The following is a 25,122-nucleotide window of genomic DNA, read 5'->3' as shown; positions in this document are numbered from 1 at the left end:
CTTCCGGGCTCGGATCTTTGACTGAAGAAACGGTCCGCCTTCTTGTTACTCACCCTAGCTATCAGATCAAAACATGGCCAATCCCATCAAAGAACGATGGACTGGAATGCAGCTGGAGATAACGCCCATTCTCCTGGTTCTAAGGTCTGCCTGCTGAGGTAATTGACCTGGACATTGTCCATTTCTGTAACATGCACCACAGAGATCACCTATAGATATATCTCTGCCCACCAGAACAGTAAGTGGATTTCCTTCTGAGTACTATCGAAAGCAGATGGAATTATGAACATTAGACTGCCCAGAACCCCTAGAGGCTCATTGTCTGCTGGGCCGGCAATTTGTCACACTGGCCATTAGGCTGTCCAGACCCTTTCCAATCATCATCTATCCTTAGAAAAAGTCTGCTACGGATAGAATTGGAGGCTGAATCTCCTGCTCATTGCCTGATCTAGAGCATTCTGTGGTCTGAAACGGAATAGGCCACGTAATCCTCCTCTGCTAGAATAAGCTGGGGCAAAGGCTTTCCCTGTGTCAGGATGAGCCCACACATCTTGGTATGACAAGAGCGTGCCACAAACAAAGCTACTGAAGCTACTTTGATTCCTAAGCCAAAGCTTTGAACTGCCTTTTCAGTACCACATCCGCTCTGCAATCCAGCATATCTTTTAATACTATATCTCCCTCACTGACGGAATGTGCACTTGGTTAAGTGAGCTACAAAGGAATCCACCTTAGGCAAAGTAAACATCTGTTGACACTCCTGTGCAATAGGATACAGCCTAGTCATTGTTTTTGCTACATTTAAAGAGCCCTCAGGAGCATTCCAGTGCTCCGTGACTAATACACTCATATCAGAATGCCAAGGAAAAGAAGTGGGTTGCGTTCCACTCCAAGGATAGACCACTGAGTGGAAGGAGCCTGCTGGGAGTCTAATTCCCACAGCAAGTCAGTATTGATCTACAATAGTGCTGAAGGCTTGAATAGCCAATGTACAGTGGAATCTTCCACTTGGTCAAGAGCCCCCACTGCATCCTCACTCCTGTATGCGGCCCTATATCTCCCAGAAGGAGAGACTCGCTTTGCAAGAGCAGAGACATACAAAACTGACCCCTCACCATACGAATCCCTGTCAGAAAGATCTACAGGATCCTGGTCAGCTTCTGACAATACCACTGATGCACCCTGGAAGCCCAAGTCTCCCTGTGTGACCCTTGGTTTGCTGCCAGACTACATATGAGTATCTTAGAAATCCAAATAAGCTCTCCACATCAAATTGACAAATTCAGGCAGCAGTGAGTCCCCTCTAGATAACTCTGCCTTATGTCTCTTGGGCTCCATGGCTTCCAGACTCTTGCGCTTAGGTACACCGCTGTTCTGGGGCTCTGGAAGAGATTTTCTTTCAGCAGACAGGCCCCTCAATGATTCCTCAGCCTTAGAGATCAAAGGGAAAGCTAAGAAAGATGTTCCTGTCTCCCCTTCATGTGCTGTTTCAAGTTTATTAGATTTTTATATTCCGCCTAACAAGATTATCTAAGCGGTTTTACAATCAGGTACTCAAGTATTTTCCCTATCTGTCATGGTGGACTCACAATCTAGCTGACGTACCTGAGGCTATGGAGGATTGAGTGACTTGCCCAGGGTCACAAGGAGCAGCGCGAGGTTTGAACCCACAACTCCAGGGTGCTGAGACTGTAGCTCCAACCACTGCGCCACACATTCCTCAAATACATGATTTATGAGGTAGCTTATGCAACACAAAAAATATCAAACATGATTAAAAACTTTGGAATAAGAATATCAATATCAAAAAGGATATAAATAAAATTATACGACAATGAATAGATTAATGTTAAACATAGAAGATGACGGCAGAAAAGGGCTACAGCCCATCAAGTCTGCCCACTCTGCTTACCCACCCCCTGTCTATGCCCTAATGACCCAATTTCCTTATCTTGACCCTCGTAGGGATCCCACATGGGTATCCCATTTATTCTTAAAGTCTGGCACGCTGTCTGCCTCGATCACCTGCACTGGAAGCTTGTTCCAATGATCAACCACTCTCTCTGTGAAGAAATACTTTCTGGTGTCGCCATGAAATTTTCCGCCCCTGAGTTTAAGCGGGTGCCCTCTTGTGGCCGAGGGTCCCTTGAGAAAGAAAATATCATCTTCCACTTCGACACGTCCCGTGAGGTACTTAAATGTTTCGATCATGTCTCCCCTCTTCCTACGTTCCTCAAGAGTGTAGAGCTGCAATTTGTTCAGTCTCTCTTCGTACGAGAGACCCTTGAGCCCCGAGATCATCCTGGTGGCCGTCCGTTGAACTGATTCAATTCTGCGCACATCTTTACTGTAATGTGGCCTCCAGAATTGCACACAGTACTCCAGATGAGGTCTCACCATGGCCCTGTACAACGGCATTATGACTTCAGGCTTTCGGCTGACGAAACTTCTATTGATACAACCCAATATCTGCCTTGCCTTAGATGAAGCCTTCTCCACTTGATTGGCAGTTTTCATGTCTGCACTGATGATTACTCCTAAATCTCGTTCTGCTGAAGTCCTAGTTAAAGTTTCTCCGTTCAAGAAGTACGTCCTGCATGGATTTCCGCTTCCGAGGTGCATGACCTTACATTTCTTAGCATTGAAGCCTAGCTGTTCATGTGATAATGAATAAATGTACATATGTGATCAACATCACGAAGACAAAAAAACAGACATATCTTTGTAACTCAAAATCACAAAATTGATGACAAAATTCTTTGTTCTAAAAGTAATTAAGAAAAGATGGAGAGGTGGTGACCTTGACAGCACTCTTCTTAAGGAGGAACAACGGTTTATATACAATTTTAATATAGTTTCACCCAATGGGCTTAATACTGAATTTGATCTCAGGGTGTTCTTATAATACTGTGTCATGTAGTTATCAAACTTTTATCTTATCTTATGCTGTGTTTGGATTTCTGCAGTTGTTACTTATTTAGAAATGATGAAGAGTCTTGTTCTGTTCCATTCTTTTAACCCTCCTCTCCCTTCAACCTTAACCCTACCCTTTCCTTCCCCCCTCCCTAATGTCTAGAATAACACACCTATTGCACTAAACTATCCTTTATTTATTTCAATTTCTATCCTGTCCTCCCAGTAGCTCAGAATGGGTTATAAGCCAACATTCACAATGGAAAACATTATGGACAGTACAAGACTATATAGCAACTTAAGTACAAGAGAGTGCAGAAAGGATGGGAAATATAAGGGGGTCAATGGTAGTTTGCAGTTAGAATTTCAGTTGAAGAGGAGGGTCTTTACTGCTTTTCGGAAGGTCATCAGAGAGTTCTGTAGTCTGATTTTTTTGGGGGGGGAATTGGTTCCAGAGATGGGGGATGAAATGACTGTTTGTGGGTGGTTTCTGACAAGAGAGACCCTCCTGGAGGGATGCATAGGTGATTCTCCGTTTCAGAGTGGAGGAGGCGGGTGAGGGTGTACAGGGTTAGCTTGGATCCTATGTATGCTGGGGTGGTGGCGTAGATTCTTTTATGTGCTATCGCCAGGGCCTTGAAAGCACAGCGTTGGTTGATCGGGAGCCAGTGCTCTGCGCGGAGGGCTGGGGAGATAGGGTCAGGGTAGCTGAGGTTGTGTAGGAGGCGGATTGCTGGAGGCATTTGAGATCTTTTATGGCCATTCCATTAAATAGGGAGTTATAGTAATCCATCCTGGAGAGAACATAGGTATAGAGGAGTTGGGCTAGGTCAGGTTTGGAGATGTAAGGTTTGATTCTTCTCAGTTGGCGGTGGTAATAGAACAAGGTGGAGGCTATTTGAGATATGTGGGTGGACAGGGACAGGTGGCCTTCTAATGTTACTCCTAGGCTGCGTACCTGATCTGCTGCAGTTAGTGAGGTGGAGTCCCATGATAGAGTTGGTGGTGTGTATTTGGTACTTTTTTTCCTAATCCATAAGAGTTCGGGGTTTGACATCCAGGTTTTCATGTCAGAGAGGCATAGTTGGAGGTTATCAATTTGGGATGATCGGTTTTCGCCTAGTGGGAGGAGCAGCTGGATGTCATCGGCGTAAGAGTGGATTTTGATATTGTACTTCTGGGCTATATCTAGGACAGGTCGGATGTAGAGGTTAAAGAGGGGGGATAGAAGGGCGCCTTGGGGAACACCGTATTTGATAGGTTTGGGGTCAGATTTGGTCAGCCCTAGTAGGACTGTTTGGGTTCTTTGGTAAAGGAAGAAGGTGAACCACTAGAGGGCTTTATGATACCCAATCAGTTTTGTAGGGGCTTTAGTATAGAAACCTTGTTAGATTCCCTATTTTCGGAAACTCATGAATCTTTGTCTTTAGAATTACATATTTTATTGCTACAAAAAAGATTAGATTACCTCGATAATCTTTCTTGTACATGTGTCTAGTAGTAGGGTTATACATCTGAACCTGCAAATTGCTTGCAAAATGTTATCATTTATCTCTGAAGTCCACTTCCTTCCAAGACAGCTGCTCCTGCCACCAAAGTTTGTGCAAAAGCAATCAAGGAGCACTGTAATGACTTACATAGCTGGAATGAGGGAAACGGGGAAAAATCCCCGATACTACATTTCTAGTCTGCTCTGTAACAAAATCAATGACTACAACATTCAAGTAATTGATTAAAACAAATAGCAAAACTATGTGCAACACCACTACTGAAGCTCATGCAAACCACTCAGAATCGACTCCCCAGTCATTAGTAGCAATATAGAAACTTCCAATAAAAAAATAAACAAATATTATGTCCTGCTATCAAGCACAGACTTAGACCAGACTATTTTCTTGCATGTTATCTGACATCTCCAAAGCCAGACTGATCCCAAGACATAAGGCAGGCAAAGTCAACTTCCAGAGCGGGGTTTCAAGATTACTAGACACATCTACAAGAAAGAAGATTATTGAGGTAAGAACCTAATCTTTCTTTCTAGTGCAATATATATCTAGTATTCCTGAACCATAGGGATGTACCATAGCAGTCATTAGTCTAGGGCGGGCTCACTGAGCCTGCCTTCAAAACGGAAAACCTGAAAGCGGCATCTTTCCTGGCCGCTCCATAGAACATGGTAAAGGTAAGAAGGGTAGACCATGTAGCTGCTCTATAGATTTCCTCATTCGAAACCGCCTATCTCTGCTTGCCTCCTCTGGTGAAGTGCGCTTTCAATGCAATCAGCAGCTGCTTACCGGAGCCCACATACGCGGAGGTAATGACCCTTTTAATGTATCTGGAAATTGAGGTCTTAAGACACCAGCCTCTCATTCCTACTTTGACTGGTCAGAACAAAAAGGTGATCTGGTATGTGAAATTCATTGGTAACCGAGGTATTGGAGAAGCATTCGATTGATATCCAGTAAATGCAATGCTTTATCCTCTCTCAGACTCCTTAGGGTGAAAAGCAGGCAAATGGACTTCCTGATTGATGCGGAAGGCAGAGACTACTTTTGATGAGAAAGACAGAGTAGTGTGCAAGGAGAGCCCTGCTACCATAATCTTAAGTAATAGCTCCCTACAGGACAGAGCTTGTAACTTGGAGACTCATCTCAAAGACATAATCGCCACCGGAAACACCATCTTGACCATACAATTCAGAAAGGAAGCCTCACGTAAGAGCTCATACAGAGCTCTACTGAGACCTTGCAATACGGTGTTAGGATTCCAAGAAGGGAATGGGAGACACATCAGAGGGTGCAACTGAAGAGACCTTTTAATGAACCAGGTGAAATCTGGTGAGAGGTCTGAGAGCCTCTTTGCCCTCAAGATCGGAAACAGGAAAGGCCTGCTATCTGCAATTTCAGCGATCCAACCGACAGACCCTTCTGAAGTCCCTCTTGCAAAAAGTTGAGGACTACTGAAATCAGAACTTATAAGGCCTCTACATCATCTTCAGCACACTAAAAGGTCTTCTAGGCCTTAGCATAGGTTGCCACTATCAACAGCTTCTTAGCTCTGAGCAGAGTGGCAACAACCACATCCGAACAACCATTATTTGTCAGGGCAGCCCATTCAAGAACCATGCCGTAAGCCCAAAGAGTTTTGGATTCTCTATAGGCACCAGTCCCTGAGTGAGAAGATCCACTTGGATCATCAGTCTAAGGCCTTTATCCCTTTTGAAGCGGACTAGATCTACATACCATGGTCTACAGGGCCAATCAGGTGCCTCTAGGACTACCAAGCCAAGATGACTCACAAACCTACGAATGACTCAACCTAGCATGGGCCACAGGGGAAACATGTATAAGAGCCCCTTCTCCAGCCACAGTAGGACTAACAAGTCCAACGCTGCACTTCCAGGTTCATATCTTCAGCTGTAAAAGTGAGCTGCTTTTGTGTTTACTGCTGAGGCAATCAGATCTATCTGTGGATGCCCCCATCACCGAACAATGGAGCTGCATGCTTGGGAGACAATTCCCCTAGATCAAGAGTTAGCCGACTGAGAAAGTCAGCCTACACATGTTCCGCTTCTGCTACATGTGCGGCTGACAGCGCCTGCAAATGAGCTTCCGACCCCCTATCGATCTTCTATGCATAACAGGGAGTTTCTGGTGCCTTCTGTTGATAAAGACCATCTTTGTCCGAGAATACCCTAACTGCCTTGCTTTCTGGAGACTTCTCCAGTGCATATAGCACTAGCCGAATGGCTGATTTCTAGGCAATTTATGGACCACTTTTGCTGTGCTAGTGACCAACGACCCTGAACTGGTTGTCCGTTGCAATGTCCCCTCCAACCATAAAGGCTGGCATTGGTCATTAGTATCTTCCAGGAGGAAATGCAGAAAGGCATGCTCCTTGAGAGGGAAACTGTCTGCAGCCACCACCACTGGCTGTTCCTTGCTTCCGGTAGCAATGAAAGTGGTTGCTAATGAGAGTCAATCTGAAACCAGCAAGAGAGGAAAGTCTTGGAGAGGTCTCATGTGCGCTCTCGCCCAAGGGACCACCTCTATGGCTACTGTCATTGACCCTAGGACCTGAGGATAATGCTATGCCAAGGGAGTCGATGTAGCAGGTTCAAAATCTTCTTCTGTAGCTTTGGTCTGCAGGCTCTGGAAGAAAAACCTGGCCCAAAGCTGTGTCAAACAACACTCCTAAGTAGTCTAGGAGCTGGGTCAGTATCAATTGACTCTTCTTGAAGCTGACTATCTTTCCCAGGTCCTGAAGGAGTTGGACCACTCTCAAAACTGCCTGTTCTTCCTTCATGTTCCTGCCTGGCTTTCAAGATCATTCACGGAATCCTGCCTCCTCTTATCCCACTGTCTTTCAACTCCTCCAGTCCCGACTCCTCCAGAACTGCCCAAAGGCTTAAACTAGCCTTCCCCTCTCCACACGGCATCCACTATTCAGGCAAACTGGGAAAATCCCTTCTCTTCAAAATCACAGGTCTTTGGAACGACCTCACCACCCCGCTGCGGAACCTGAGCTCCCTTCAGTTATTCCGCAAACAACTGAAAACCTGGCTTTTCAGCAAATTGTAGCTCTATCCTTCCCCCCTTTCTCTCCCCCCTTCTACACATAAGTTCATGTAATCCTTTTTCTTCTTCTCTACCCACTATTTTAAGTTCTTGTAAACCGTGTCGAGCTCCATTCTCATGGAGATGATGCGGTATATAAACTTAAGGTTTAGATTAGATTAGATTAGATTCATGGACGAGGCTCTGATTAACCAATCATTTAATCATGGGTGCACTGGATCCTTGCCTTGAGGTGTGCTGCTACCACCACCATGACATTGGTAAAGGTGCGGAGTGCCATTATTAGGCTGAAGGGGGAGTGCAGAGAACTGGAAATGCTGCTTCAGCATTTGAAACCACAAGCACTTCCTGCAGGCTGGAAAAATGGGAATGTGGAGACAGACTTCCATCAAAATCGAGGCAATTAATTTTCCCAGTGCCACTGCCACTATGACTGACTGAATGGTCTCCATGTGAAAGTGCAGCATTCCCAGTGCAGCATTGACTGACTTCAAGACCAGAATTGGCTTCCAGTTGTCTGAGCCTTTCTTTGGTATGATGAAATATCTGCCCAAGCCCAATTCTTCATCCACGACTAGCTCAATGGCACAACAATCCAGTAGTTATTGCATGGACTCTGAAGGCTGTCTCTGGTCTTTCGGCCAGAGAATCTACAAAAACATCCAGAAGGGAGGCACAGAACTCTATTTTGTAACGTTCTTGAACAGCTTCAAGAACGTTACAAGCTTCAAGAACCCAATGGTCTACGCTAATCTGAGCCCAGACCAACCAATAGGCTGACAACCTGCCCCTATCTGGGGGGCCTTGGCCCCTGTCCTGACATTGTGCTTTCTTGAAGGCCGGAGAGGCTTGCTGTCTCCTGCCCCCATTAAACCTCTGCTGTGTCCCCTGAAAGGGCCTCTGCATCACTTGGCCTCCTGGACCCCAAGCCATCCGGGGTTCTGCCGGCAAGTTCTTAGGGCGAGGATCTGTAACACTGGCCATCAGATCATCCAGACCCTTGCCAAATAGCATCTGCCTCTGAAAGGGAAGCCTGTTCAATGTGATTTCAGAGGCTGAATATCCTGCCCACTGTCTGATCCAAAGCATCCTCTGAGCGGATATAGCATAGGCCAACACTTTGCTCATGACTGATGTCATACAGAGTGTTCGATATACAATTCACCCTAGACAGGAGCATTGTGGGGGGTCTTGTCTTCCTCTGAGGCTAGGACTTGAGGTAGTTGGATGTGGCAAGCACGATCAACAAAGGAAACTGAGACTGCCACCTTAATCACTTGGACCAAATTGTCTCTTGAATACCACCACTTTATGGCCTTGAGTATCCTCTAACATCACAATTCCTTCACTAGGCAAGGAGGTTCGTTTTGGACCTGTGCCAGCAGGAAACCAACCTTTGGCTGAACAAATAGCTTCTGGAAATCCAAAGCCATAGGTTAAAGCCTGGACACAGTCTTAGCCACTTGCAGGGACCCCTCTGACTCCCAGTGCTCCATGACCAGCTTTGTGATGTCCGGATGCGAGGGAAAGCATGCGGTCAGACTAAGTAAGCCGCTCATAAAATCTATCCGAATTTTCATTATGAAGCAGATAGTTCTGTAATGCTGAAAGAATCAGGGATGGCTCTTTTTGTAAGAATATTCTATTTCATATAGCCAGCTCCTGGGGTTTTTTTTCAGTGAGGTGGGGGAAAGGGGAGAGGGGGGTGGTAAAGGGACTCCAATAACCTTAAGAATTTTTCTATAGTGTGCATTCCTCATAGAGTACAACATGGATACAACAATGTGTTTATTTTCATTTACTAGGAAGATGAGTCACCTGATTTGAAGATGAAGTTGGATGTGTCAAGATTATGGCAGCAAACATCACATTTCACATTAAATTTTCTATCCTATCTCAAAACATATTATTTCAAGCAAGCCACAGCAGCTCTGTGAAGAGTTTGTTGGTACTTGATGCAATTAATAAGTGAACAAAAGCAGTCAAAAATACCTTCAAGGTGATAAGCATGGAAAGGAATTTTTTCTTGTCTCCTATTAACATGGCATTGCTGATTAAGGGCACATACTCTTTCAGTGCATCCTCAATAGGAACTGGTGGAATATTCTCACCACCTGCAGTGATGATCAGCTCTAAAAGAAACCAGAAACAGATAATGAGCCTGTTTAATTAGGAACAGTTTGATATCTTAAACCAAGTCTTGGAGGAATGCCAAATCTTGTAACTAAACACGAATCAGTCTATTTCATGAAAAGTTCCTTTTCTATGATTAATCTAAAATGTTTAAGATGTAGTGTACCTATCCCTGAAATGTGATTTGTGAAAGCTTAGCTACTCACCTGTAGCAGGTATTATCTGAAGACAGCAGGCAGATATTTTCACATGTGGATGTCATCATCCACGGAGCCCGGTATGGAGAGTCAAAAAGTATACTGTCACTAAGTCTTTTGAAAGACTACCCATACCGCGCATGTGCTGGTGCCTTCCCACCAGACATCAGCTCGTGGGACCATCAGTTCAGTAATAAAGCTAAGAAACCAACTAGGGGAGATGGGAGAGTTGTGAGAATATCTGCATGCTGTCCTTGGATAACACCTGCTACTATGCTTTATCTGAGGACAAACAGGCAGCATGTTCTCATATGTGGGACTCCCTAGCTGTCAGAATCATGACTGAGAAGAGGGTTATTAATAACTACTATGAGCCTGGCAAAACTAAAAGGGTTTGAAAAAGTTGGCATCTAAGCAGAGAATAAATTTTGTAGAACTGCTTGACTGAACCAACTAGCCCATCTGGAATGATTCTCCAAATAGTGGGATGTTAATATATGAATTGAGGACCAGGTGGCTGCTTTACAGATGTCCTCAGTGGGAGTGGAACGTAGATAAGCTACTGAAGTCCCCATTGCTTGAACTGTATGTGCAGTGACTTGGTCTTGAAGAGTCAGCCCAGCTTGAGCATAGCACAAGGAGATGCAGTCCACCAGTCTTGTGAAGATGGTTCTCTTTGTGATAGAAGCTCCAAGTTTGTTAGGATCAAATGACGGGAACAGCTGAGTAGAAGATCTATGCAGCTTTGTCCAATGCAAATAGTAAGCTAAAGCATCTTTACAGCCCAAAGTGTTAAGTGTAGCTTCACCATGATGAGAAATGTGAAATGAAGGCAGGAAACACTATAGACTAGTTTAGATGAAATTTAGAGATGACTTTCTGAAGGAACTTGGGATGAGTGCAAAGAACAACTCTATCATGGTGGAACATTATATAAGGTGGATCTGACAGAAGTGCTTGAAGCTCACTGACTTAGCAGACAGAAGTGATACTGTAGATATGAGAAATGTTACTTTCCAAGTGAGATATTTGAGAGATTCATATGGGAAAGAGGAACTCTAACTATAGATATGTGATGCTGGGTTCTATGTTAGGAGTCACTGCCCAGGAAAAGGATCTAGGTGTCGTTGTTGTGGATAGGTTGAAACCCTCAGCTCAATGTGCAGCAGCTGCTAAGAAAGCAAATAGAATGTTAGGAATTATCAGGAAAGGAATGGAAAACAAAAATGAAAATGTTATAATGCCCTTGTATCACTCTATGGTATGGCCGCAACTTGAATGCTGTGTGTTGGTCTGGTTACCGTATCTCAAAAAGATATAGTGGATTTAGAAAAGGTACAGAAAAGGGCGACGAAAGGTTTGGGACACCTTCCCTATGAGGAAAGGCTAAAGCAGCTAGGACTCTTCAGCTTGGAGAAGAGATGGCTCAGGGGTGATATGATAGAGGTCTATAAAATACTGAGTGTAGTGGAAAGAGTAGATGTGAATCGCTTTTTTTTACTCTTTCCAAAAATAATTGGACTATAAGGCATGCAATGAAGCTACTAAGTATTATATTTAAAACAAACCAGAGAAAATATGTCTTCACTATGGTAATTCTTATGTTCTTAAGATACCAATAGTTCAAAGGGAGGCTTCATTAGAGTGAAAAGTATAACAATGAGATACTACTACTAATAATAATTTCTATAGCACTACTAGATATATGCAGTGTTGTACATGAAAACATAGAAGAGAGAGTCCCTGCTCAAAAGGCCTTACACTCTAGTCAAGATAAACAACATGGACAAGACAGTGCATCAATACATAGTCCTCAGATGGGGGAATTACAAAAGGAATGATAAGACAGATATTGGTGCAACTGGAGGAAGATTGATTGGTGATTTGGTATGAAAGGCCTTTCATGAATCTGGAAGCCAAAGGATGTACTGACAATGGCTTCTTATCGAGAATATAAGAATAGCCTTACTGGGTCAGACCAATGGTCCATCTAGCCCAGTATCCCAATTTCATGGAGGCCAATCCAAGTCACAAGTACCTGGCAAAAAACCCAAATAGTAGCAGCATTCCATGCTACCATCCCATGTCTGTCTCAACAGCAGACTATGGAATTTTCCTCCAGGAACTTGTCCAAACCTTTTTTTTAAAACCCAGCTATATTAACTGCTTTTACCACATCTTCTGGCAACACGTTACAGAGCTTAACTATTCTGAGTCAAAAAATATTTCCTCCTATTGGTTTTAAAAGTATTACTCTATAACTTCGAATGTCCCCTAGTCTTCATAAATCTTGATGCAGTTTTAAAAAAAATCGATCCACTTCTACCTGTTCTACACTACTCAGGATTTTGTAACTTCAATCATATCTACCCTTATCTGTCTTTTTTCTAAGCTGAAGTGCCCTAACCTTTTTAGTCTTTTCTCATACGAGAGAAGTTCATCTCCTTTATCATCTTGGTTGATGTTCTTTGAACTTTTGCTAGTGCCGCTATATCTTTTTTGATACATCACTTTAAATTTGTCCACATTAAATTTCATCTGCCATTTGGACGCCCAGTCTTCCAATTTCCTAATGTCTTCCTGCAGTTTTTCACAGTCCACATGCATTTTAACTTTGAACAGTTTAGTGTCATCTGCAAACTTAATCACCTCGCTCATAGTTCCAATTTCTAAATCATTTATAAATAAGTTAAATTGCACTGGTCCCAGCGGTACACTTCTGAGAAAAATGGCCATTCAATCCTACCCTCTGTTTTCTGTCCGATAACCAGTTCTTAATCCAGAATTGAACATTGCCTCCTATCCCATGACTTTAATTTTCTCAGGAACCTCTCATGAGGAACTTTATCAAAAGCCTCCTGGAAATCTAGATAGACTACATCAACCAGCTCGGTTGGAAAGCAGTTATAGCACTCAGATGAACTCTGTCTGAAGTAGTTTTAAGACCTGAGATAGAGAGGCATATAAGAGAGTTTAGAATTGATGGTAGTGGTCAAATGGTCAGATACAGTGAGTTTAAATTGCACCAGATTGTGAAAAGAGTCCTTTGAAACTATAGCAGTGCTGAATAGAGGATTTCCTATATGCCTCTATGATGGCTAAAACTGATGTGTTTGCTCTGAATAACTACATGGACAGGTTTCATATCCCTCAGCCCTTTCTTCCATCTCTGGAGGAGACCAATAAGTACCAGACACAAATTGTAGTTTAAACATCAAGGCCTTGGAAGTTCTTAGCGATCTATTACCTGGTAGAATATCCCTGAATCACAAGTAACTGGCCATTTTATTAGGTTTATGACATCACTTCATTTATTATTAAGCATACGTAGTTAGTACATCTTCCAATTATAAAACAATTACTTCATTAAGATCCAGTAATAAATTGCAAACTCCAGCAATGCTCTATTGGTTATAATAATAATAATAATAACTTTATTTTTCTATACCACCATAGTCAATCGACTTCTAGGCGGTTTACAGTGTAAGAAGGCTGGACAATCAGCGAATAACAAGAGGTCTCAATACAATACAATAAGTCAACATACAATACAATACAAAGATTCTGTATACAATACAGTACCATATAGTATGAGTCTAACTACAATATAATACAAAAATCTGAACACAATACAATACATAAGTCTGAATACAATACAATACATAAGTCTGAATATAATACTATACATAAGTCTAAATACAGTATCCTACAATGAGTCTAAATATAATACAATATTGTAGAAGGGAAAGTTACGTATAGTTTGGAGTTCAATAGGTAATGAATATCTGAGTATTTCTTTAGAACTTCCATTGAGTTGGAGTTCTATGGAAAGCGAATATCTGAATACGTGAGGGGCATCTTTAGAGAAAGAAAGGCGTTTACAGTGAGGGAGTCCTATTGAAGGGGGGGACCGTTTTAGTCCGTGAATTTTGCGAATAAGGCGGTTTTGATCGATTTGCGGAATGCACTGTAAGACTGATTAGGTTTATTTATGTAGTTTTTCAGCCAAACTTGCTGTCTGTTCGCTTGGAACTTAAAGGTTCTATCCAGAAATGATTTGTATCTGCAGCCAGTGATCTTTGGGTATGCAAAGATATTTTTGTTTCTGGTCGCTCGTGTGGGGTTGTGTAGGATGAAGTGAGTTTGTAGATATGAGGGTGCTAGTCCCCAGGCTTGCTTGAAACAGGTGCAAGCAAATTTGAATAGTATTCGCGCTTCAATTGGAAGCCAATGTAGTTTTTTATAGTAGGGGCTGATGTGGTCGTTTTTTCTTAGTCCGAAAATTAGTCGAACGGCGGTGTTTTGTATTAATCTCAGTTTTTTTATTGTTTTTTGTGGGATGCCCAGGTAGATGATGTTGCAGTAGTCAAGAATGGATAGGATCAGTGCCTGTATCAGTAACCTGAATGATGTTGGGTCAAAGTATTTTTTTATGGTCCTTAGTTTCCATAGCGTGTAAAAACATTTTTTCACTAGTGAGTTTGTGTGGTCAGTCATAGTTAGGTGAGTGTCTAGCGTGATACCAAGTATTTTTATGTTTTTGGAAATTGGGTGTTCGTGATTGTTTATTTTTATCAATGTTTTTGTGATTTTGTCATTAGGACTAGCCAGGAAGACTTTTGTTTTTTCTGCGTTTAGTTTTAGTTTGAAATTGGTGGTCCATTTATCGATTTCAGTCATTACGTTTGAGAGGTTGTCTACTATTTCTTTTGTGATGTCATTTAGGGGGACTAGAATGGATATGTCGTCTGCGTAAATGTAGTGTATTAGGTTTAGTTTTTGTAGGAGGTGACCTAAGGAGGCGATATAGATATTGAAGAGGGTGGGCGATAGGGGGGAACCTTGAGGTACGCCTGATGGGTTTTTCCATGGTTTGGAGTAATTTCCATTGCTGATTACTCGGTAGGATCTGTTTATTAGGAATTCTTGGAACCATTTCTTTGCCTTTCCAGTAATTCCCATCACTTCAAGGCACAGTAGCATGATTTCATGATCTACCAGGTCGAATGCGCTGCTAAGGTCTAATTGAAGAATTAGTGCGCTTTTTCCTTTGCTAAAGAGATCATAAAGGTGGTTTAGTAAGGAGGCTAAGACAGATTCTGTGTTGTATCCTTTCCTGAATCCTGATTGGTGTTCACTAAAGATGTTAAATTTGTCTAGGTAGTTGACTAGTTGAAGGTTGACCAATCCTTCCTGTAGCTTTGTGAAAAGGGGAATGCTTGCTATGGGTCTGAAATTGGATGTTAGTGCTGAAGAGGTTTTCTGATCTTTAGGGATTGGAGTGATTAGTATGTGTCCCATTTTTTTGTTTAATGTTCCGCTTGTGAGGGCGGATGTTATCCATTCAAATAGTTCCTTTTTAAATTCTGGAGGGGCGACGGTCATGATTTTAGGGGGACATGTATCAAGCAGACAGTTAGATTTGGTGTACTTGTTGAATAGGTTTAGGAACTGATGCCAGTTTGGGTATTCGAGGTGGTCCCATATCATGTCTACTCTGGTGTCTTGGTCGTGAGGTTCGAGGTATTGAAGGGCAGTTGTTATGGTAGTGGGTAGAGTTGTTCTTAAGTCAGCAATTTTATTTTGAAAGAAGTTGGCTAGGGTTTGTGCTGATGGGGTGGGTTCATTGTCCTTTTTCAGTATTTGTGTTGTATCGGTTATTGTTTTTACTAGTTTGAACAATTCTTTGCTGTTTATTTTTGAGGTACCAATTTTTTTTGCATAGTGCTTAGTGCGTTTTTCTTTGATCAGATTTTTGTATGTGTTCATTTTTTGTTTCCAGTTTGTCTTGTCTGACTCATTGTTTGTTTTTTGCCAGATTCTCTCCAATTTTCTTAGTTCCTGTTTGGTGGTTAGTAGTTCACAGTCAAACCATTCATTTGGTGGTCTATTTTTCTTTTTGTATGTTTTATATGGTTAGCTCCGATCAAATGATTTCTTGTCAATCTTATTAGTAATTTTCCCTAGCAACAATATAATGACTTAGTTATCATGTGCTATTGGTATTGCTCCTGTCAGCATTTACATTTAGACTAGCTGAGCTCATTATTTCAATGGATTGGACATCTTGTAGCAACGTTATTAGAACAGGGAACAGGTCACTTTGGCCTAAGCTAGAACTTACACACTTCCTCTATTCTGTTATTGGAACAGGATGCAGCTGGGTCATAACCTTTCAGCAATCACTTTACCAGAAATACTAAAATGAAAGCATTCTACCTCTACCTCTCTATATCATCTATATCTCTAAAGAATATATATATATATATTGGGTAACACCCTCCCCCCCTTATATCCTGCTTAATACTATTACCAGCAATCACTTTACCAGAAATACTAAAATGAAAGCATTCTATATTCAACATACATATCTACCTCTCTATATCATCTATATATCTATATCTCTAAAGAATATATATATATCTAATATAATAAAAGCCTAAGCCGCGCATGCGCACTCCCATCGCGTGTTCCGTTTTCCGTGCGGTGTAGGGCACCGCAGATAGGAGTGTGCATGCGAGCGAAACACTCTCTCCCCCCCCCCTCCGAGGTGGATGTCGGCCGCGGTGGCTGTCGGCGGCCCGAGGTAGATGTCGGCCGCAGCGGCTGTTGGCGGCCCAAGGTGGATGTCGGCTGTGGCGGCTGTCGGCGGTTGCAGGCCGCGGTGGCTGCTGGCCATGGCAGCTGTTGGCAGCTGCAGGCCGCCGTGGCTGAGCACGGACGGCATTTCAAAGTAGGGTATAGAGAGGAAGAGGGTAAGAAAGGGTAGATGCTGAATGGGGGGATGGAAAAGGAGATTTCTGGCTACCGTGGGGGGATGGGAGAAAGGGGAGAGCTAGCTACCTTCTAGCACCCGTTAATGTAACGGGCTAAACAACTAGTATATATATATATTGGTATATATATTGGTTTACACCCTCCCCCTTATATCCTGCTTAATACTATTACCACCATCAGATGCAGATAGTGGAAACATATCTACTGGCTCGTGAGAGATAACACATGTATCTACTGGCTGTGAGAGCTAACAAACGTAGATTGGGATGATGAAGAGATCTCTTGTTCTGTATAAGAGATGTTGGGAAGATGAAGTATGATGGGTTCCCATACACTGAATTTTAGAAGGAGAGGGAACCATGGTTGTTGAGGCCTCCAAGATGCTATGAGACTCATGGAGGCCTGTTCTTGGAGAGGTTTGAGTAGAGTCTTCCCAAGTAGAGGTATTAGAGGGAAAGCATAGAGCAGGGGTGTCCAATGTCGGTCCTCGAGGGCCGCAGTCCAGTCGGGTTTTCAGGATTTCCCCAATGAATATGCATGAGATCTATTTGCATGCACTGCTTTCAATGCATATTCATTGGGGAAATCCTGAAAACCCGACTGGATTGTGGCCCTCGAGGACCGACATTGGACACCCCTGGCATAGAGAAACCTGTCTCTCCAGTTAAGAAGGAAAGCATCGGAGCCTGGACAATTGGGTGTGTAATCTGAAGCAGCAGACAGGAAATTTGTGATTGTGGGCAGAAGCAAAGAGATTCATCTCTGGGGTTCCCCAAATTGTAAAGATCTGACACAAAATGGCAATGTTGAGTGACCATTTGTGTGGTTGTAGGAGTCTGCTGAACTCGTCAGCTAGGACATTGTTTTCCTGCTAGGTAGACTGCCTTCAGAAAAATGTTCTAAGGAATAGCCCAGGACCAATCTGGATAACTTTTTGGCAAAGAGAACAAGATCTGAAGTAGGCCGCTGTCATAGCCTACACTGAGATAGAGACCTCACACTATATACTGGTATCAATCAATAAGGATATTTATTATCAAATCAGTAACAGCTTACACGAATAAATCATTCAGCATATAGAGTAACAGAATGTGATCTTCAGGCCTGAGGATCCTCTGATGTCTTTTCTACTTACTTCCTCTTAATGGCCTGTTTTTATACATTTCTTGGTGGCCAGCACCACGTTGGTCTAAATCACATGATAAATCTTTATTGGTTATTTCTTACATGTCATTACATCTGTAAATTCATTTATTGGTTTATACCTTTGTGTCACGCTATACGTCTGTTCAATTTTCCTAAGGCCTATCCTTTTCCCGCAAATGTCCCTTTAATCTACCACATCAGCAATTCCGAGACTCACCCCCCCTGCCCTGTTATCACAAGACATGTCTTACTAAATGATATTCTCAAGAATTCTATTTTTGACCATGAGATGTGTTCATCTTTTCATAATATCCTAACAGATGTGAGGCCCTGTTGCCATGTAAAAGAGTTAAGTCTTGCTTGTTTGTTCCTTCTCATAAGTTTCGCTTAGCCCAACAGGGTATTTCCCAACCAGTATATGACAGCTGGCAAATGTAGTCAAAAATGTCTTTTAGATTGTTAATATACTGATTTATTATAGCAGGAGGGGAGAAAAGGGGGTTTTTCTTCTTTGAGCTCTGGTTTCTGGTTATCCAAAGGACTTATTATACTTCACCTGTATCATATAAGGACTTTATAAGTGTATTTTCCCTTCATACCAGAGTTTACCGTGATTTTCCTCTTCCTCTCATATCCTGTGCCTCTTGTTTGTTCATGTAGTACATGGCTACCTGGTTGTCCATTCAAATAAGTATAGTTGATTTGGAAGGCAATTTTGAAACATGTGTAGAACATTTTGGATTGTTCAAAGCTTGAGAAGATTGATGTGGAGTTTTCTCATGAGGACTCCAGCTGCCCCAAATATGGAGGCTGTCGAGTTGGGCTCCTCATCCTAGCATGGAAGCATTCGTCATCAATTTTTGATGCGGTTAAGTATGGAAAAGTAGGCCTCTGGAGAGATTGGCCAGTAATAGAAACCACTCAAGGGACCGACAGTGTTCCCACAGACTGAGACCATTGTGTCCAGAGAGTCCACGAGGTTGCCTGAGATATAGATGGGCAAATGGAGTTACATGTACTATAGATGCCATATGGCCCAGGATGCACATCATTTGACGTGCAGTGATGCACTGAAGACTGGAGATGTTTTGGCAGATCTGTATCAGTGTCTAGTCTCTGTGGGAGAAAAGCATGAGCTTGAGTCTGAGTCACATCTAGAAGTACTCCAATCAACTCTAGAGCTTGAGTGCATTAAGTGGGATTTCTCAAAACTGTCTGCAAAACCGAGAAGTCCAATAAGCGATACAATGGCTAGATGAGCTGTTTGAGGTATTGGGGCTTTAATCAACTAGTCATCCAGATAAGGAAACACAGGAAAGCTATAAGCTTGGAGTGTAACAGCTACTACTACAACTAAACATTTTGTGAATACACTGAGTGCTGATGCTAGAGCAAATGGAAGCACCTTGTATTGGAAGTGGTGTGTTCCCACTCAAAAACGAAGATATTTCCTGTAGGATGGGAGGATGGGAATGTGTGTGTAGGCTTCTCTGAGGTTCAGAAAGCAAAGTCCTTGGTCTATGTCCAAGAGTGGTAATAGAGTTCCCAGAGAGACTATTCAAAATTTCTCCTTCACTATTTGTTGAGAGCCCTGAGGTCTAAACTTGGTTGGATGCCTCTGGTCTTTTTCGGTAGGAGGACATACTTGGAGTAGAATCCTCGGCCCCTCTCCTGCAGAGGTACTGATTCTATGGCATTGAGCTGGAAGAGGACTGAGCTCTTGATGGAATGTTGTTGTTTTTTTTTATGGAAGTTGAAAGATTATTCTCTTGTGGAATAACCATGCTTCAGTATCTGTAGTACCCAGTGGTCTGATGTTATCATGGGCCAGTATTGATAAAAGTGGGTTATTCGACCTCCTAAGGGGAAAGTGTGAAAAAGAGGTTGGGAAACACTGGCTAAGATCTGTAGGATGGAGTCAAAAAGATCATTGCTGTTTGGACTGCAGTTGGGATTGAGTCTCGAGTCCTCTGCTATCTTGGATGCCTGAGTAATGAAGATGTTCCAAGAAGGATTCAATCCCAGTGGATAGATATTGGACATCATTTTCTTATGTATCTAACGATCAAATCATATCATTATTAAAGAAACTAAGTCGATCTTGTACTCTTACCTACTGAAGCTGTTTCCTGGCTCAATTCTTTAGTGAATTAATCCCTGAAGGCAGTGCTTTTGAATAACAGAAACATATATCCATCTATTCCTATTGGTCACACTGTCCACATGAAGGAAACTTATGAAAATTTGTAGCTCCTCTTAGATCATATTAAGTACAGCAATACAAGTGGCAGATTTGTGCTGATTTGAAGGTCATTGCATTGTTACTTGGTCTGCAATTGGGCTACACAAAGTGCTGCTGTTTTATCTGTGAGTGGGATAGCCAAGACAGAGGATCCATTACATCATTTAAGACTGGCCACTTCATAATAATTTGGATCCTGCTGGAAGAAAAATGTAATTCACCATCCTCTTGTTGATCTGAAACAAGTGCTACTGCTACCTCTTCACATCAAGCAAGGACTTATGAAGAACTTTGTTAAGGCTATGAACAAAAAAGGTGAAAGCTTTCACTTTTTACATGAAAAATTTCCTTTCATAAGTGCTCAGAAGTTAAAGAAAGGCATTTTTGTGGGGCCATAAATAAGAGAATTGTTGAAAGACACACATTATAATGAAGTCTTGCAAGGACATAAGAAAAGTGCATGGATAGCATTGAAGAATGTAATTGAGAATTTTCTTGGTAATAGAAAGGCACAAGACTATATCCAAATGGTGGAGACGATACCTAAAGCATTCTGTGATCTCATATGCAACATGTCACTAAAAATTCATTTTCTCCACTTGCATCTGGATTTTTTCTCCCAATAATCTTGGTAGTGTTAGTGATGAGCACGGGGAAAGGTTTCACCAGGACATTGCTACAATGGAGAAATGATATCAGGGCAGATGGAATTCATCAATGCTGGCTATTGTTGGACATTAATTAGAGATGCTCCTAATCTTGTTTATAAATGCACTTCAACAGCAAAATGATTCTAGAAAATAATATTTATAGGAACTCTTAAAATCGGTGTATACGGTATATGCGCATGTATTTTTTTTCTTAAAAACTGTTTTTAAAAAGGGTGTGTGTCTTATAGGCAGCTATGTCCTATACGCCGGCAAATACAGTAGTTACAAAAATTCTGTACTTATTAACATGAAAGGACAGTTTCATAAAGACATCTGTTTTGTGTTATATGCAATTCTAATTTTAAGTCTGAAGCAATTTTTTGGAAGAGGTGATAACTATGTTGTAGAATAGGTGATTATAACTATGTTTTAGAATGTAATATGTTATAATTTTCCCTCGCATTCATTTCTGCCAACTGTAGCAGTGAGATGGGTAATACAGATTTTACCCTTTGTCTTAAAGAATCTTAATGTATGGTAAATTGCACAAAAGTTGTTTTTTTTTTTTTTTCAAGTTTGCAGTTTTATAGATGAGCAATAGAAAAACCCAGAGAGGAGTACTGCAATATAGCAAAAAAACAAGTCTCCCCTGCCCCCAAAACAGGGTGAAGAGCAGAGGCAGTCCAACCAAAACAGCCTACCACAAAGTATTAAATGTCCTTGATGGAGTATTTAAAACATCAGTATATTCCCAGAGGACTATGTATCCAAAAAGTACCGGGTATGTTTACAGACAGGGAATCTTTCCTTTGTAAATGGGCTTCCATTTTAAACAAATGCTCCACAGATTTGATGATGCTTATAGTAGACACGATACAAGAAGTTTCACAGGAAGTTACAACACAATCCGATAAAATTTATGAAGATCTCTGCAAAGAACCTACAGTTTTTCAATCTTTCCAGGAAGGTGTACCAGCTATCCAACAATCTTTAGAACAATTTAGGAACAAAATGCGGCAATCTAAAATAAAGTAATTCCATCGGGATGCGGATGACTATTCCAAAGGGAATATATATATTCGTGGCTACAGTTTAAAGAGACCATACCTCTGAATTTCACACATATACTGATCTAGACTCAGCTTCAAGCAATGGTACAGAGGACTCCAGTTTAAGATCAAAATCCCCGGGTTTTTTTATCCAAGGGACCCAGGGGGGGGCACCAAAGGCAAAGGGGAAACAGACTAGAGGGGGAGGGGCACAGACAAAGGACAATTCGCCAACTCGAACCAACAATCTTATCCCCAAACCAAGTCAAAAAGCCCCACAATCAATAGTCAACAAGCTGTCTGGTATTCCCCTTTCGGATGACCAACAAGCTGTATTGGATAGAGGGTTGTCATTTATACCTTCCGCCTTTCATGATCCTTTCACAGCTCGGTGTGATATTGAGCGGTTCATAAGATCTCTCCAAATCAAGTTGTCTTTTCAGGACCAGCCTGTTAGTGCAGATCCTTCGATTTTTAGGATCTCTTCTAAGTGGAAACCCCCCAGACCTTTGGATCCTAATGTACATACTTTTCATGAGCTAATACTCAGGGATATTCAAACGTTTGAATATAACATCCAACAGAAACCAAAGAGTTATTCCAACTTGTCTAGAAGGGAGCGCATTGCCCTTCAAGAACTTAGTAGAGACTAACAACGTAACATTAAACCCGCCGATAAGGGGGGGTTCTATCGTGATCTTGAACCGGGATCAATATCGCACAGAGGCCAGGAAGCAATTGACCGACTCTCGCTTTTATACTGCACTCAGTGGAGATCCAACTGACGCCTTGACAAGCATGATTGCAGCCATAATAGATACAGCTTATACCGAAGGTCAGATTACAAAAGCAGAGACCAAGAACATTAAAGTATCCTTTCCTCGGTGTCCTGTTTTCTACACAGTACCCAAAATTCACAAGGGTATACAACCTCCTCCTGGACACCTTATTGTGTCCCTTAGAGGGACGGTCCTGGAGCCCCTGTCTAAATTTATCGACTGGTTCCTCATACCGCTCGTCAGCAAAGCAAAGTCTTTCATCAAATTTCAGATATGGAGGACGCACATATATTGATAACGTTGGACTTAGAATCTTTATATTCTAATATACCGCAAGTGACAGCCCTAGAACTCATATCCAGAATCTTTATGCAAGAGATCCATCATGACCGTATAAGAGCTGATTTCCTTATCCAAATGGCACAGTTAGTTTGGAAGCATAATTATTTTTGATTTGATAAGGACTATTTCCTTCAGACCCGTGGCGTAGCATGGGTATGGCAGCTGCTCCAAGCATTACTATGTTTCTCAATTCGAGGAACAATATCTATATTCCTCGCCTTGATATCCTTATATCAAGATTTGCCGAGATTCATTGACGATGTGTTCTGCATTTGGATTGGTCCCAAAGAACTTTTACCATCTTTTCTTGAATGGCTAAATTGTCAGGACTTAAACTTGAGGTTCACCATGTATCATTCTTGGACGTCTTAGTCCGGAAAAACGGTCCATGTTTAACTACTACAGTTTATAGAAAATCTGTTGAGGTCAACAATTACCTTAGTTACACCAGCTGCCATCCGACCTGGTTGAAGCAACCATTACCTATTAGTCAATTTCTCCGGGTCGGAGACTATGCTCAAACATTCAAGAGTTCAAAACACAAGCCCATATTATGTATACCCGCTTCAAGGAGTGCGGGTATCCACATCAAGTTCTGCAACGTGCCTATTTAAGAGCATTATACGCCAATAGAGACCTCTTGCTACAGAATTCAGCTTCCTCGGATGAGACTAAGACCATCTGCGTGCTGACGTTTTCAGATCAAGCAGCAAATATAGCCCAAAGCATCAGACACCATAGACACGTCCTTCAATCCCATACCATTTTTCAGGATCAACCCTGTATAGCTTATTCCCGGACTAAGAACGTGGTGGACCACGTAGTCCACTCTAAATTTTCATCAGATACGAGTCCTACTCATAGAGGGCACCACAAAATGTGTAACAATACCTGTGATATTTGTAGATACTATTGAATGCAATGAGTGGGTTCATCCACGCACTCACAAATCATATGCTCTCAAATCCATTACCCACTGCAAATCGTCATGGGTCATCTATGTCATAAGTTGTCCTTGTCACCTTCTATAGGTGGGGCGTATACAAAGAATCATGAGAACTCGCCTCATTGAACATAGGAGTAGGATCAACACACAGTCCATGAGCTCTCCTATGGTTCCCCATTGTGTACAATACCGTCATTCCTTTGTAGATTTGCACTGGGGCATCATAGAGCAGGTCCCTGAGAGCTTTGAAGGTGACAGACTGATTCATTTGCAGCTAAGGGAACAATACTGGATTTTCACGCTCCAATCCCTACATCCATCAGGGCTCAATGAGTTCATTGAGTGGCATTGTGCAATTTGAATATTTACTACCATGCTTACCTCTCAAGCTATTATTTCTATTGAGCGTTCTTTCAAATAGCGTTTTCATCTCGGGTTGTTTTCAAATTTCCCGGGTTTTACATCACATGGTCTGTTTACATTTCACGTACAGACGCTCTGCAGATAAGTTTGGAGGCATTCCTCTCTGGTCAGCGCCATTTTCAACTTGGATTTACCATTCTCTGGCTGGTTACTTGAGAGCACATTACGATTACACAGCTGTTCCTGAGGAAGGGGGGTTTTCCCTCAAAAAACGGAGCCCCGTTGGACAGGTTCATTTTATGCTAGTTATAAGATAAGAACATAAGCAGTGCCTCTGCTGGGTCAGACCAGAAGTCTATCATGCCCAGCAGTCCGCTCACGCGGCAGCCCATCAGGTCCAGGACCTGTATAGTGATCCTCTATCCATACCCTTCTACCCCTTTTCCTTCAGGAAATTGTCCAATCCCTTCTTGAATCCCAATACCGTACTCTGTCCTATCACGCCCTCTGGAAGTGCATTCCAGGTGTCCACTACCCTTTGGGTGAAGAAGAACTTCTTAGCACTGGTTCTGAATCTGTCCCCTCTTAATTTTTCCGAAAGACCTCTCATTCTTGTAGTTTTCGAAAGTTTGAAGAATCTGTCCCTTTCCACTTTCTCTATGCCCTTTATGATCTTGTAAGTCTCTATCATGTCCCCCCTAAGTCTCCGCTTCTCCAGGGAAAAGAGCTCCAGTTTCTCCAATCTTTCAGTGTATGAAAGGTTTTCCATACTTTTTATCAATCGTGTCGCTCTTTTCTGAACCCTCTCAAGTATCGCCATATCCTTCTTAAGGTACAGCGACCAATATTGGACACAGTACTCCAGATGCAGGCGCACCATCGCCCGATACAACGGCAGGATAACTTCTTTCATTCTAGTTGTAATACCTTTCTTGATAGTACCTAGCATTCTATTCGCCCTCTTAGTGGCCGCTGCGCACTGTGCCGACGGCTTCATTGTCTTGTCCA

General features: G+C 42.2%; 1 protein-coding gene across 3 annotated transcripts in view; it reads right to left on the bottom strand.

Moving 5' to 3' along the window:
- Positions 1-25,122, bottom strand: part of ACSBG2 (acyl-CoA synthetase bubblegum family member 2) — a 201,334-nt gene that overhangs the window by 40,883 nt on the left and 135,329 nt on the right. For 2 of the 3 annotated variants that reach the window (XM_033956698.1, XM_033956696.1), the window contains one exon: positions 9,483-9,622. In XM_033956698.1, coding sequence (XP_033812589.1) covers positions 9,483-9,622 — 140 coding nt within the window. Of the gene's footprint in view, positions 1-9,482; positions 9,623-19,225; positions 19,603-25,122 lie in introns of those variants that run through there. The other variant, XM_033956699.1, reaches the window with a different exon arrangement.

The sequence above is a fragment of the Geotrypetes seraphini genome, chromosome 8, assembly GCF_902459505.1.
Source record: "Geotrypetes seraphini chromosome 8, aGeoSer1.1, whole genome shotgun sequence".
NCBI classification, from domain to species: domain Eukaryota; kingdom Metazoa; phylum Chordata; class Amphibia; order Gymnophiona; family Dermophiidae; genus Geotrypetes; species Geotrypetes seraphini.
The sequence above is the reverse complement of the archived record's forward strand: the minus strand, read 5'-3'. Positions and strand labels throughout refer to the sequence as shown.